General features: G+C 33.9%; 1 protein-coding gene across 4 annotated transcripts in view; it reads right to left on the bottom strand.

The window, feature by feature from the left end:
- The window catches only part of LOC114343583 (anion exchange protein 2), a 732,215-nt gene that overhangs the window by 215,940 nt on the left and 499,626 nt on the right, over positions 1 to 16,649 (bottom strand). For all 4 annotated transcript variants that reach the window (XM_050650923.1, XM_050650925.1, XM_050650926.1 and 1 more), the window contains 4 exons: positions 12,261 to 12,452; positions 6,084 to 6,204; positions 2,888 to 3,123; positions 1,131 to 1,281 (listed from right to left, as the gene is read on the bottom strand). In XM_050650923.1, coding sequence (XP_050506880.1) covers positions 1,131 to 1,281; positions 2,888 to 3,123; positions 6,084 to 6,204; positions 12,261 to 12,452 — 700 coding nt within the window. The remainder of the gene's footprint in view (positions 1 to 1,130; positions 1,282 to 2,887; positions 3,124 to 6,083; positions 6,205 to 12,260; positions 12,453 to 16,649) is intronic.

Here is a 16,649-nt window from a genome sequence, read left to right as displayed (position 1 = left end):
TTATGTGGTCATTCCATTCTCTTCTTCTGTTTCTTACCCGTTATTAATGTTATCCACATTGCATCTCCGTCGTATATCTGTACTTCTAGCTCTGTCCCATAGTCTTACCATCGATTTTTCGAAGGGTTTTCATCTCCGCTGTTTGGAGCAATATTTCTGTCCTCTCTGTGTCGGGTCGTGTTTCTGCTGCTTATCTAATTATTGGTCTGATGACTGTTTTGTAAATTCTGCCTTTCATTTCTTTTCCGATATTTTTATTTCTCCATATTGTGTTATTCAGGCAACCTGCGGCTCTGTTTGCTCTATTCACTTGATCTTCCACTTCTGTTTCGAGCCTTCCGTAGCTCTAGGTATTTGAACTGTGTGATTTAAACAGTGTGATGCCTACGTATTTAAACTCCATCACTTGTTCTATTATCTGACCTTCCAGCTCCAATTTACATCTTATTGGATCTGCTGTTCTAGCCATGTTAAAGTTTCTGGCGGTTATGTTAAATTGGTGCAGCATAGTACTCAAGGAATCCCCCTGTCTTATCCCATTGCCGGCTTCAATTGGGTCAGTTAGTTCATCTTCCACTTTTACTTTTATTGTGTTCTTCTGGTAGATGTTTTCTATCGTTTTAATTATTCCCAGAGGTACCTCTCTCGAGTATAACAAATGGATGACGTCCTTTAATGTGACCCTGTCAAATGCTTTCTTAAGGTCCACGAAACATAAATATGCCGGTTTAATGTATTCCAACGATTTCTCTTAAACTTGCCTCATTATAAAAATTTAGCGTCAGTGCACCTTCCCAATCTAAAACCTTGTTGTTCTTCTGCTAATGGTATAATTTCATTCAATTTGTTTGTTATCAATATTATGTTATTTTACGGTAACACCAGTGTTCGAATACTTGGATCCTTTTTTGTGTTGTTTCTGTCATTGTCCAAGCTTCAAAACCATAGAGCAAGGAAGAGAAAACAACATGCATTGTTAACGTTATTTTTTTCGGCATTAAATTAGTTCCCATAAGTAAACCAGACTACTTAATATCATGTTTATTTAGATGATTTTGTTGTAAATAAATATTTTAATATAGTTGTTTTAAGAAAACAGTACATTTAGAGATTGGAGGTAAAGTACTTACTTGTAACGAGGTGTAACTGTGTTTCTTGGCGAACCTAAACCCTGAACTTTGATGTTCGTTGACGTGCCTGTGACGGAGTAGAATGGTTCTCATAATTCTTGCTTTATCCTCTTCTTTTATCAAATCTTCTTTGTATAAATCTTCTGATATTCTATAAGTAAGATAAACATAAATAAATTAGGTAATATAAAATACCAATACCTACATAAATGGTATTGAAGTTTAGGCCAAACTCTCTTCCCATTGACACAGTGGGAAGAGAGTTTGGCCTAAACATAAATTGTTAAAAAAGATCCATGGTGTTTAGCCGTTTGGCACATCAAGATTCACGGTTATATGTTGATGGTCATATAATTCAAAGATTAACCAGTTTTAAATATTTTGGTTGCCCTATTGCTAAACAACTAGATCCAGATAAAGAGATAAAATGTAGAATCAAGAAAAGCTCCCACAACATTTTTAAAAATGAGGTCATTCTTTTGTAATGATAACTTGCAACTTCAACTTCGAAAGCGCATGATTAAATGTTACATTTGGTCAGTCCTCTTATATGGTGTCGAAGCATGGACAACAAAAATATCCACCATTAATCGTTTGGAAGCCTTTGAAATGTGGCTGCGTAAACGTACACTAAAAATGCCATGGACGGCTATGCTGACAAATGTGGCAGTCCTTAAGGAAAGCAATTGCTACTAGCGAGCTGCTTGATAACATCAAATATAGAAAGATGGCCTATTTTTGACACGTAGTAAGGGGAGATTGATATAATATTCTTGAACTTATTATGATGGGTAAAATCGAAAGATACAGCGGAATTGGTAAAAAACAAGCCTCTTGGTTGAAGAATATCAGGGAGTGCATAGAAATAAAGAAAGCAGAGCAACTATTTACAATAGCTTGAAACAGAGACAGTTTCGCCATGTATAATCGCAAATATATAATCGCCATGTATAATTCGCCACGTATAATGTCAAAGGGACTTGATAGGGTACGTTAAGAAGAAGACACAAAGTGGTAAACAGATACCTCTATTTTATTGTAATTATTTGAAATAAGGAAAAAACTTGATACGGGATGGTATATAACCAATTAAGCTTTTAAAATACATATTTAAAGCTACACCGATTCTTGATATATTGTGCTGGACATTGAAGTAAAACAGCGCGAAACTAATTCAAAATATTGGAGAGGACAACAAAAAATCAAAGGTTGATGTTAAAAGATGAGAAAGAAGGTCTACACAGAGCAAAACTAATACAAAAAATGAGCTGGAATATGAAAGGAAGTCCTAGTGCTAGTGTAATTTGCAGTAATGTGGCAAGTATTATTAGAGATGCTGTTGTTGAAATATTTGGAAGAAACTCAGGAACAAAGTAAGTTTAAGAATAAAGAGACTTGGTAATTGGTGATGAACAAATAAAGTTCAAGAAAAAATAAAGAAGAAAAGAAATAATTTAAGAAAAGTTACATTATTCATTGATCTTAAGAAAGCATATAGAAGAGTTTCTATAGAGACTCTGTAGTGGGCGCTCAATAAGAAAGGAGTTCTCGCTGAGCATGTGAAGATTGTTTATTATTTTTATTATTAGAAGCGGTTGATAGGCGAGGTCCTTGTCATGATCGGTGTTTACACCGTATGGACCCACAGGAAATGAGAAGATGACAATGAGATCTGTGTTACTAGCTCTTCCTTACAGAAGAACACTATACTTCGCATACTCTCTACAAGAAAACTGAAAACTAGTTGAATACATTACCTGTAGGCAATCCCCGGCAAATCTCTTTCTTCCATATCCAGGCGAACTAAACCATCTTCCAAACACCTTCTTAAATTGAGCAATGAGTGAAAACTTAGAGAGGCTACATGGGGCTTTCCCCATCTGTCGACACCTTCCTCTACATCCTCTTCATACTTGATCCAACGAGCTGTTTGCTTCCATTCTCTTTCGTCGGCGCATTCTCCTTGGGAATATTCGGCTAGCTCGACGAATATCTAGAAAAAAATTATTTTAGTGAATAACAATTTTAATAAAAAAATACAACTATGTAATATAATAGTGTATAACATGGCAACTCACTAAGGAAATGGAACAAAGACTTGTTCTCGAAATGGATTTGTAGCAAAGATCAGCAGGTGTATCTATAATGATGCACGTAACAAAGAAAGAATAAAACAATTATGGACTGAACTACCACCATTATAGAATAAATACAGCAAAAACAACTTATTTGGTACGGACACGTACAGAGAATGTCAGACCATCTCAATGGAGTACAAAAGGCAATGTCAGGGAGAGATATACGATCTTTTAAAAGTGAATACGATAACAATAATTATATTTTATATATAATTCCGACACTATTTGCTTGCATAATGCGATTAGCCATAAAAAATTAATAATACAATAAACTATACGTATAAGGAATCGTCACTTTACTGTGATTGATTATTCTCAATACCAAATAAAGTTTAGTGATAATATGTGATTGATAACACTAAATGCAATAAAACTAGAAATACAGTTTGTTATATAGAACTACAATAACAGGTTACATAGGATTGTAAAATTAACAAAAACACGTATGGAGAAAACAGATGCAGAAAAAAAGAAGTGCAGAATACGACAGAGATCACAAACTAGTGATGCCATGTATGGAATTTTCTATATTTAGAAACAGTAAACACGAAAAATGTAAGAAATAACGTCAACCATATTAAATGAAGAAAAACTCATATGTGTAGTATTTTTTGATGTGTTGTATAAAGTTTTAATTCACGTATATCAAATCCTACTCAGTATAAAGTTAAAATATGGGTCTTAGAATTATATCTAAAAATCTTCAAGGAAAAACACTTGGGTGTCTCTCCGATTAGAATAAACAAAATCCAATCGTTTACTTGTGTTGAAGATTTCCGTTGGCGGAATAATATAATTGTTTATTTACATTGACAAAAGCTGAGAAGCGTAGTCCAATCGCCCCCTAAGTGGAAGTAAAATCTCCCGGCTGGGAGATTTCTTTGCGGGGAGAAGATCAGTCTTGGCCTGGCCTTGACCGGTATGGGTCTGGCAGTTATCCATTGAAGTACTGGCCAAGCCAGTACCATCAATTCTCATTTGACTTCGATCTAGGCAGTTGAGTTACAGAGTTATGGCCACTTCGTGCCTTGGCACCAGTCAAGCGGTAAATAAATGTTTGCTCGCAAGTTATAGAAGCAATGAATAGCTGAGAATTAGATCTGAAACCTCCGTATAATCTTCTAATTGTTCTTCAGAGATCCGAGTTGCAAAATGCCGCTAAAAAGTGTTTAGTTGAAGTTTATTAAGGTTGTGATGGCGAAAGCAGGACAAGCATTCTACTAATCTCACGCATTGGTGTAAGAGGAGGAGACCAATGATGGACAAACAAAATGACAAATGAATCCGATAGGAGGAATAAAGACGTGAAGACCAGACAGATCATTGAAAGCTGAATCTAGTAGACAAGGCAAAGAGGAAATAATAATTAATTATTTATATGGGAAATAAGCCACAATTAAAATGAAAAAAATAATTTTATTAACGTTTCGACGCCCAAATCGGGTGCCGTTGTCAAAATACAAAATATTACTAAAATAAACTAAAGTGTTGTTGCTAAGCAAAAAAATTCTTCTAATAATTTATTTAATCTCACTCATTTATATTGGCAATTCAGACATATATTATACATTTTAAAGTAGAAGACTTTAAAATGATATTGCCAATATTTATGAGTTGCGTTCCTGGGACGACTTACTGAAAGATAGTTCATTCGATTACATGAAATTAACCCCAACTCAAGAATATCCGTCATAAAAAATTATAGCATGTGATATGTCTTTAAAAAGACAACCAAATGCAACGACAGTAAAATTCTCGCGTTAGAGACTTCATAGTAAATCACAAGGGAAAATAGTCCTGAAAGAATCAGATAGTAAAAAGAGAAAAATCAAAGAAGCGGCTCTAATTATGCTAAATGAAACCAATTGTGTCGCAAATTCCTCGGTAGAATGCAGTAGGATGTGGTTACCCATACTGAAAGAGGAAGTCAATAGAAAGAAAATACCAAGATTAGTAAGTCAATAATATCGAGCTAGTACATATTTTATATTTTAGTATTACTTATATATCTAATATTATTAATATTATTTATAATTTAAACATGTTACAAGTCAGAATTTGGTATTATTTTTTGAGAGTAAATTAATGTAAGACCAAATACTTACGATGTCGGGATAGTATCACAGGGTTTTTCCTGGTTTTCCCTTGTGATTTACTATGAAGTCTCTAACGCGAGAATTTTACTGTCGTTGCATTTGGTTGTCTTTTTAAAGACATATCACATGCTATAATTTTTTATGACGGATATTCTTGAGTTGGGGTTAATTTCATGTAATCGAATGAACTATCTTTCAGTAAGTCGTCCCAGGAACGCAACTCATAAATATTGGCAATATCATTTTAAAGTCTTCTACTTTAAAATGTATAACATATGTCTGAATTGCCAATATAAATGAGTGAGATTAAATAAATTATTAGAAGAATTTTTTTTGCTTAGCAACAACACTTTAGTTTATTTTAGTAATATTTTGTATTTTGACAACGGCACCCGATTTGGGCGTCGAAACGTTAATAAAATTATTTTTTTCATTTTAATTGTGGCTTATTTCCCATATAAATAATTAATCATAAAAATGCCACAAGGAAATAGCTTCAGAACAACATCAGGAAATAATAACTTGTAAAATGGAGATTTTCAGGATATAAAAGACTGGAGAAAACAGTTGAGAAAAGAAATACAACGAAATCTCTGGCAATTTTTAAGTAGTAACAGTAGTATAGTTTTTGATTAAGTAATTGCCATCAAAATTAATAAAAAATTCAATAACCAAAGGCATACGAGATAGTATTTTTGAAATAATAATAAATAGCTTACCGCATGTGGACTATGATCGTATAGTTTTTTAAAGCATGAGTGTAGTTCAGATCCCTTTCCAACATGCATAAGGGTACCTCTGTCGGCTTTGGGTCTTCTAAGAGCTCGAGGATCATCAGATCTGGAAAAAAGAGGAAAAATGTGAGTTTGTAAAATACATATATCATTCAGTATATTCTGACTATATTTAAAAAATATTTCATTTTTCTGAAAATAGTACATTATATACCGCGGGACTGAAGTAGTACATTTAATCCTGAAGGTAAAGTTTATGGCCCGACCGCAGGGAGGGCCATAATTTACCTGAAGGATTAAATGTACTTCAGTCGCAAGGTATATACGATACTTTTCGTACTTCCGGTATGATTTTATTAATTATTTCAATAATTTCAATCAGTTTTTTCTCTCTTCAACTCATTTAATAAACTGTCTTTAAAATAAGTTACCATAGTAACATTGCGTTGTGACAGTTATAATTTAGAAACATTGTCATTACTAGTGTCATTGTAAAGAAACATTGTTATTGATAATTATTGGTATCATGAGTGAAGAAGGTGTATCTGATATTGATAAAAGAGCAGCCGAAGTAGGTGAAGAATTGTTACCACCGAAATCTAGAAAACTATACGAGCAGCAGTACGATGCTTTTAAAAAGTGGTGCCGCTTAAAAAATGTGAGACAACCTACTGAAAATGCGCTGTTAGTCTACTTCGATGATAAATCAAAAGCGGTTTGTGCCTCAACTCTCTGGGCACATTACTCAATGCTGAAATCGGTTATTAACATTAGAGAAGATATTGATATAAGTAAATTTCCAAAATTATTAGCTTTTTTGAAGAGAAGAAATGAGGGATTTAAGCCAAAGAAGTCAAGAATTCTCACGTCTGAGCAGGTAGATCAGTTCTTACGGGAGGCTCCGGATGATAAATATTTAATGCTTAAGGTAAATTTGGAAATTTGTTTATATTCAGAAATTTTAAGAAATCAATTTTTTTGTAGGTTGCACTTATTTTGGGCGTTGCGGGAGCTTGTCGTGGAAAAGAGTTGGTTGATTTAGAAATCGACGATGTGAGAGATTTGGGCGATTCCTTCCTAATTGCGATTAGAAACACCAAAAATAAAATTGACCGAAATTTTGTGATCAAAAATTCAGAAAACAGTGCCATCAGTTTTGTGGCGATATTTCGGAAATATGTGGCATTGCGAAAGACAGGGACAACTCATTCAAAATTTTTTGTTCAATACATCAACAAAGAATGTACTACGCGAGTAGTAGGAAAAAACATGTTTGGTACAATTCCACGGCAAATAGCAGCTTTCTTGAAATTAGAAAATGCGACGTCTTATACGGGACATTGTTTTAGACGCACATCTGCGTCTTTGTTAGCTGATTCGGGAGCAACAATAGACGTGCTGAAGAGACATGGAGGATGGAAATCCTCCAACGTGGCCGAGGGATATATTGAATCGTCTATTAAAAATAAACAAAAAATTTCAGATAAAATATTTGGTCAAGTCGCCGATTCGTCCACTATAGTTATGCCACAGTCCTCATTCTCGCTTCCTGTTTCCGCAGGATCTTCGAAACAAACACCAGTTCAATATGAAAAGGACCTATCTGTTACTCGTCAGTTACCTGCTGCATTAACCCAGGAAAGACTGGTCAATATGACGAACTGTCACAATATTAATTTGAATATTAACGTTAATTACCATTCTAATTAATTATATTTTTCAATAAAATATCCCTTAAATTCGTTTGTTTGTGATTTAATCGTTCCGGGAGTTTCGTCAATATTTAATCCCGGAGGGATTAAATGTGACACTTTAGTACCTGTCACAAGGGAGTGAAGTTGTCACTTTAGGCCCGGAAGTACGAAAAAGTAGTTTTTCAGATCTATGATGACAAATATATCATATCTATCATCTACAATGTTCAAAATTATTACAAAATAGCAGTTATGAACAAAATATAGATCTACATATGATTCTAAATAGACCTACGACTCCATCTTAGGAACGGAATATACGAAGCAATGAGATCACTAGGAATAATAGAGAGACTGATACGATTAGTTATAACGACGCTAACTAATACAGTCAATAAAGTCATGATAGAAGGAAGTCTTTCAAATCAGTTTAACGTCAATAGAGGATTCAAACAGGGAGACCACCTGTCAACAGACTTATTCAACCTAGTACTAAAAAAGATAATTAGAGGAGCCAAGATCCAGACAAGCGGCAAAATTCTTAACAAAAGACAACAGTGCACAGGTTTCGTAGATGATTTGGTATTGCTGACACAGTCAAGAAGAGAACTTCGAAGAATGTGCAATCAAGAAAAAACCAAATATCTGGAAATTAGAGGGGAAAATTCAGAAGACAATAAATGGACTAATGAGAGAGTATAAATTTGAGAAAGTAACAAAATTTGAGTATATCCTCTTCGTCTGCTCTATTTGTACAGTTACAAATAGAGGAAGCGAAGAGACAGAAATAGATAAACGGTTGTTGATAGTTATCAAAGCAGTAGCATCATTAAATGCACTGTTGAAGGCAAGAAAATGTATCCAGGGCAGCCAAAATTCGAATTTATGAAACAATAGTGAGACCAACGGTGTTGTATGCATGCAATTTGCAAAAAGGATTAAAAAGAAACAAAAAAGCTAGATATGTGAAAGAGGAAAATCCTGAGAATCATTTTTGGTGGTAACTATCTAGCAGTATTTGGTGGAGGAGCTAATGGAGATATATTAAGGGCCAATTTCTCATATCGAGTTCAACTCCAGTTTAACCTGAACTTCTAGTAAACGTCAGTTTAAAGTCAAAATCGTCTTTCTCAATTCACGTTCAACCGATGGCAGTTTAAACTTGAACGATGCTTGAACGGTGGAATTCGGCCGTTCAAAGATTTCAGAACTCAGTTCAGATGATTTCATGGACTACGCATGCGTTGTATTAACACGAAACGCTGTCATAATATAAATATATCCTATTTTATTATATTAAGCCTAACGATAAACGATAACATTATTTTTGTTTTTATAATATTTATTTATAATTATTAAAATGACTATTTGACTATAAATACTTAAATTTAACTTTATTCAAAAACAGCATAAAAATGGTAGTTCAAAATGGCGACAGTTTTTTACCTTTTGCCATCTAATGGCATTTCTCGAAAGCTGTAGAACGAGCGCTGACATGAACGCGCAATGAGAAATGCATTTCAAACAAAACCACAGATCACGGGTGAACCTGGTTCAACTGAACCATAGATTAACGCAGGTATGAGAAATCGACCCTAAGAGACCAAACGCTAGTCTCTATTCGGAAAAGAAAATCTAGTCAGATATATAAAGGCCAATAGACTCAGAAGGGCAGGGCATGTGATAAGCAGTAACGACAATCGCCTTATAAACAATGTGTTCTGGGAAAGGCCAGATGGAAGAAGGTCTGTAGGGCGGCCTAGAAAAAGGTGGAAAGATGCAGTAAAAGAAGATCTAGAGAAAATGGGAGTGCGACAATGGGAATTAGTGGCACAGGACCGATAAACATGGAAGGCAATAGTAAACGCGGCAAAGACTCACGAGGAGTTGTAGCGCCATTGATGATGATGATGATGATGTGTTTTACGAATGTCAAGAGAAAGAACCGTCTTAAAAGTTTTGCAAGCAGGAGAAGAAGGAAAGAAAAGAAGAGGGAAACCACAAAAGAAGTGGTTTGATGCCGTCCGGACTGACAGAAGAAATGGAAATAAGGAACTGGAGAAAACAAGTGGAGGATAGGAAAAAGGCGAAGAATGTAGTCAAGACTATCGAAGCCAAGGCAGGGTCTCTAAGGCCTGGGTCTCGATTTTTGACCCTTCACTTCGTTATCGAACGCATTCGTTTCGTATACTAAACAGATACGAAGCGAATACGTTCGATAACGAAGTGAAGGGTCAAAAATCGAGGCTCTGTAGTGCTGTTATATATATATAATATGTAAAATGGTGGTTAGGGACGAAGTTTAAGACATTACTGAGACACGAACGTACCACAAGGTCTATTGGAAATATCAGAAATGGCAGGACTCTGCAGAATACCAAATAAAATAGGGGCATGAAGGGACTGATCAAGGATCTGACTAATAAATGGATTATGGAAAGAAAAAATTCGTAATAAAATGAGCAATAAACTGAAGGATAATCAAGCTAATATGTCTATACCTACAGAAAAAGAAGGAAGGTGAACATTAAGTACGTAAGAGATGATTCTTCTTGATTCTAATAAAGAACAAAAATATTACCTTATCAAACATTTGTTCTAAAACCATTCATCCATCCACTTGCCATGTCAATGTAAAAAATATTAAGGATTGAGAAATATGTAAACAAATCAACCAAATGTCATTCCCCCGTTTAATGAAACGGAATGGACAAAATATCAAACGTTTTACCGATACGGTTGCTTCAAAACAATGACATTTAGATTCTAGCTTCCGTAGCTAGTAAAATATGTGACATAAGTCAATTAGTTAAAGATGATAACTCTTTTTTTACGAAATCCAAAAATTCCGTTCTAAATTTCCGTGACGTGTAGTTGAATTGTCTCCGATCTATACTCGTGCATTGTTGGTATATTTTTAAAATATATACTATTATACAGGGTGAGTTTCTAGTGCGATATTTCCATTATGGTGAAGAATATTAAAAAAAGTTATTTAGAAAAAATGTAGGCAATGATACTTACCCCTGGGAAATAAACCAATAAAGGCCTTGTTCGGGATTATGACAAATCCAGGTACCTGATTTTTTTTTGTTATTGTAGGCCTTTATAAAGAAAACCTATAATATGTTTTCTGAAGAAATTTCGGCGTCTTTTTTAATTATTAACAATTATTTAGTGTAAAAAATGCAATTTTTTCGATTTTTTGCTTACTATTAAAAAGCGAATAAAACCTTCTAATACCCAGATCATATCTGCTACTTCTTCTACAGAAAAATTCATTTTTAAAATTAAAGACGAGCCACAGAGACCGATTAAAAAGGTAATAATATGACAACTGTATTCCCTATATTTCTCGTATCCCCCTACTCCTGTATTTCTCACAAATTACACGTTTTGCTTTAAGTACTTACCCGTTAAAAGAGCCCTAAAAACATCAAAACTGTCGGATAATTGTTTGGCAAGTCCAGAACTCCATTGATCCCTTTAGAACATACTATTGTTGTCTATCATATACCCTGTGCAGAGTGGAACTCCTGTTACATTGGCCAGGCCAGCGGTTCTCTTCAAGGTTGTCTTACCTCCCACAAAAACGACATTAGGATTTTCAAAACCTCTTGTGCCCTTGCACAACACGCCATTTCTACTAAACATCAGATCGATTTCACAAAAGTCAAAATACTGACCAAACAACAAAATTATCAAAAAAACATCCTTGAAATGTGTCATATTCTTAACATCCATCTGCCCTAAATAAAAAACTGATATAGTTAATTTGAGCCAGGTTTCACACTCTCTCATCTTACATAATAAATAAGATCACTCGCTCTCTCTCCTATGGCGCTACAGCCCAAGTCGGGCCCTGCCCCCCCCCCAGCCCCTGCCTCCACATCATACCCCATATTCCGAGGTAAACAAATTTTCAAATATTTCCGCCATATAGGTAAATCTTTCCGTCGAACAAATTATTCAACTAACCCTGTAGAAATTCAATATTCGTATTTTTACACGATGAACGATGACCACCCAAGGGTTCAAAATCATACATAACCCAAGTTCGGATCGGAGGCAATTTTTCAGTGTCTTATCATTTTACTTTGTTGTAGGAACATAACCAAATAAAGCCATCAGGTAAATTCAAATCACCGTATCATTAAATAAACGAATATTAGTGCAAGGTGGTAGTTTCTTTATTGTTTTTCGTTAAGATAGTTGCTCTGTATGTTGTGTAACTATACAGTTCCTAAAAAAACTATAAATTGTTTTGTAAGTACGTATCACACCATTGTAGGTGTTATACTTATAGACTGTATCATTTTTTGTAGTGAATTGATGAAGTTTTAGAAATTTAAAGTGAAACATTTTAAATAAATCAATAAATCAATGAAGTAGCTGACTTCTCTGTCTTTTACCAACTAAAATGACCAAATAAACATCTGCATTCACTAACTGAATATCGATTACTTACCTGTGACTGTCTAATTGATCCTTATCATTCGGTGGTAAATCTTGATCCTCTGGTTGAGTAGATACTCTTAACGGTTTGTTGAACAAAGAATCTGAATGGCCTTTGTGGTGAAGATGTTTCGTGTCTGTTGGCAAGGAGTATTTCCGGAACTTGGATCGATGGCCATGGTGGTGGATATGATGGTAAGGCCGGCTGAAATTCGAAAAAGAAGAAATATAAAACAAAGTTTTAATTGAAATATTTATATCAATTAGTGTAATTGTAAGGTAAGGTGTAAATGTCAAGCCAACAAAGTCAAAATAGCCATGTTAGGGTCCAGTATCCGTAACAGATAGACACTATAAGAAGAAGAAATATCCATATACTGGGAATAACCGACTCAAGATGGATAAACTTTGGAAAACGCAATATAAGGAAAGGAAGAATCTAATAGTAGTAATGTCCGTTTATAGCGTCTCCATTCACGTCTATCGGCCCAGTTTTCTTGTCGCATACCTATTTCTCTATGACATTGCCTTTTGGACTCCATCAAGATCAAGTCATGTTGTTGTCGGTCTTCCTCGTTTTTTTTTAACTCAGCGGGCTGCCAATCCAATAAACTTCGGTAGGCGATGGTCTATCATTCTCTGTACATGTCCGTACCAAATAAGTTGTTTTTGCTGTATTTCTTCTATGATAGTGGTTATTCTGTTCATGATTTGTCTTATTCTTTTATTTGCTACGTGCATCATTCTGGATATACCTACTGATTTGCGCTAAAAGTTCTACTCAAGAAAAGATAGTTTTTGTTCCGTTCTCTTAGTGAGTTTCCAGGTTTTGTATTCATAAATTAAAACGCTTTTAAAAATACTGTTATACAGGGGTTATTCCTCAGATAATTTTAAGACAATTTAATGCAATTCACCTAGTCCGAAAATGCTTCCTAGGGGAGCTAGAGCTCTTTGAATATGGCGTTTTGGAATTAGTTTTTCTTAAATATCTCCAGAACGCTTCTATTTAGAAAAACGTAAACTGGTACGCTTATTTAACTAGTAAAGATACATCGATTCCATCAATTACGAATTTCTAGTACCGGTCATAGGCGCCCGTTTTGGGTAGGGCGGCGGTTATGTTATCGCATAACTGTTTTGTCTTTACCTTTTAAGCATTTTTGACACTATATTATTACATTGTGAGGTATTCTAGTACTAAAAGGTACTCTTGCTTTAAGTCAGTAGGATGCACCATTTTCTAGAAAAATCGATATGAAAATATTTAGTTTTTTCAATTTTAAAAAAATTTAAAAAAAGATTTAAATAAGAACGGTGTATTTTACCGACTTAAAGCAAGAGTAGCTTTCAGCACTATATAGGCTATTGATTATGTTCAAAATAAGAGAGCTAAAAGGAACTACAACGTTAACGGGATTTTATTGTCTCATATGGTCAATGGACCCCTAAATTTGAAAAAACCGCGGAGTGCTACCATTTAAATGGGTGCGTTTTTGAGAAAAGGGTGAATTAGTCCCTAGGCACAGGATGAACTAGGGTGAGTTCTATTTACTTTTAGTACAAACACTTCGACAGGAAAATTGTTCCAGGTTAAATTTACTATCGAAAAATCATATATTAAAGTCAAAAGTATTTTTTTTTACAAAAATACATTCAAGAGAAAAGCAAGAAAAAAACACGAAAGAAAGCAATGTTGTTTTTTGCCCCTTAACTTTTTTCCACAGGGATATAGGTATAGGCATTGCTTTAGCGAAAAATAACTTCCATCCTTCCTCTTTAAAATAAAGTTTGGTAGAAGTCTCCAGAATTTGTAGTTTCTGAAATAGGATTTTTCAAAGTTTGCCGCTCACAGAATTTTTGAGCCATTTTCCCCATTATTTCGCAAACATTGTTCTGTCACTTTTTTCCACGCATTTCTAGGTATACGCAATGGTACATTTAGTAGAAAGAGAAGTAAATTACCTTGAAAATGGTCTACTTCATAAGATAGTACGACTATTTTTAAACAAGTTATGCTTTTTCAAGGTTTTGTACTTTTAATGATTTTTAATATTTTTTATGATTATTTTGTAAATTTCTCATTATGACTTTTTTTCTTTTACATTTAGGTATATACATGCTGGAATAAAAAAGTTTATTTTCTTTACTTTAAAATGGTGTATTGCAATCACCTCTAGGACTATTTTTAAACAAGATATCAGTAGGATACCCGTAATTTGAGAAAAATTTAAAAATTTTTAATTTTTTTTAATTAGAAGAATATAATTGCATATTGTAACGTAATTTTTACTTGCAAATAACTTTTCTTAAAAACACTATTCGATATTGTGAAATATAAAGGTACTTTACTCTTGAGCGAAATTTATATTTTTTAACATACCTCGTACACTATTGATAAAAATTTATATCTGATGATTACATCTTAGGTTTTAGACTATGCAGAGCATTTAATAAACAATAATTTTTTCATAAAGTTAATAATAAAAAGTTTTCCAGATGGTTCCAACTATAGTGGGACCCATTGCATGTGTATATCTCAATTTATAAAAATAGACCTAGAATTTTTTACAATACACCATTTTAAAATAAAGAAAGTAAGCTCTCCTTTTTATTGTACAATGTATATACCTAAATATACAATAAAAAAATTATAATGAAAAAATTAAAAAATAATCGTAAAATATATCAAAAATCATTAAAATTTTAAAATTTTGAAAAACCATATCTTGCTTAAAAATAGTCATACATCCTTCTACGATAGACTATTTTATAGGTAATTGACTTTTCTTTCTACTAAATGTAACATTGCATGTACCTAAAGCTGCGTAAAAAAAGTTACAGAACAATCTTTGTGAAGTAACAAGGAAAATGGCCCAAAATTGTTGTGAGTGACGAAATTTGAAAAATCATATTTTGAAAACTATAAATTATAAAGACTTACACCAAACGCAATTTTAAAGAGGAAGGATGGAAGTTTTTTTTCTGTGAAGCAATATCTATACCTATGTCCCCGCGGAAAAAAGTTATAGGGCAAGAAACAAAAATGCTACCTTTCGTGTTTTTTCTTGCTTTTCTTTTGAATATATTTTTGTAAAAAAAATATTTTTGACTTCAAAATGTGATATTTTGATAGTAAATTTAAGCTGGAATAATTTTCCTGTAGACGTGTTTGTACCAAACGTGCATAGAACTCACCCTAATTCGCCGTGTGCCTAGGGACTAATTCACCCCTTTCTCAAAAACGCACCCCTTTAAATGGTAGCACTCCGCGGTTCTTTCATATTTAGAGGTCCATTGACTATATGAAATAATAAAACCCCGTAACGTTGTAGTTCCTTTCTAAAATACATAATCAATAACCTAAATAATACCTCATAACTTAATCATCAAGTGTCAAAAATGCTTAAAAATTAACGACAAAAAAGTTATGAGATAAAATAACCGTTGACCTACCCAAAACGGACGCATATGACCGGTAATAGATTTTCACAATTGAGGAAATCGATTTATCTCTGGAAGATAAATAAACCTACCAGTTTTCGTTTTTCTAAATAGTTTTTTTGTGATCTTCAAATTCAGCAAACGAAAAATTTTCAAATCGATTTTTCTAGAAAACGATGCATCCTACCGACTTAAAACAAGAGTACCTTTTAGTACTATAGTACCTCACAATTTAATAATCCAGTGTCAGAAATGCTTTAGCGTTAAGGACAAAAAAATATGTGATAAAATAATCGTTGTCCTACCCAAAACGGACGCCTATGACCGGTACTAGAAATTCGCAATTAATGGGATCAATGTATCTTTGGAAGATAAATACGCGTACGAGTTTTTGTTTTTCTAAACAGAAACGTTCTGGAGCTATTTTAAAAAAAACATTTACAAAACGCCATCTTTAAAGAGCTCTAGCTCCCTTAGGAAGCGTTTTCGGACTAGGTGAATTGGGCTTAATTATCTGAGGAATCTCCGGTCTTCGTTTGTCGGGAGAGTTTCTGGACACCCTGTATAGTTGTATTTCTTTTTTGTTTTTAGTTTTTGATCAGAGTTCATAGTAGTGAGTTCAGTGCATCTATTATTTTCTTACCTTTTACGATTCGTTCTTCAATTTACTGTTTCAATGCACCCATTTCTTTCCATCTTAACTCCTCCAATGCACATGTATCTATTATTTTTCAGGGATTTTCCGATTTTTGTGAGAGGTGAAACTAGCCCAGCTCTTATTATTTCTCGAGCTACCCATGTTAAAAAAATGAATGTTTGAACTTTTTGTGTTCAAGGATTTGTCAACAGCTATCACTCATATACCTTTTAGAACTTTCAAAAACCCGTATAAAGATTTTTATACGGAATTGATGATGACACAAGAAAGACTGCGGCACAGTTGCCACATTGCTACGAA

The sequence above is a fragment of the Diabrotica virgifera genome, chromosome 5, assembly GCF_917563875.1.
Source record: "Diabrotica virgifera virgifera chromosome 5, PGI_DIABVI_V3a".
Classification (NCBI taxonomy): Eukaryota; Metazoa; Arthropoda; class Insecta; order Coleoptera; family Chrysomelidae; genus Diabrotica; species Diabrotica virgifera.
This window is presented reverse-complemented; position numbering and strand designations above follow the sequence as displayed.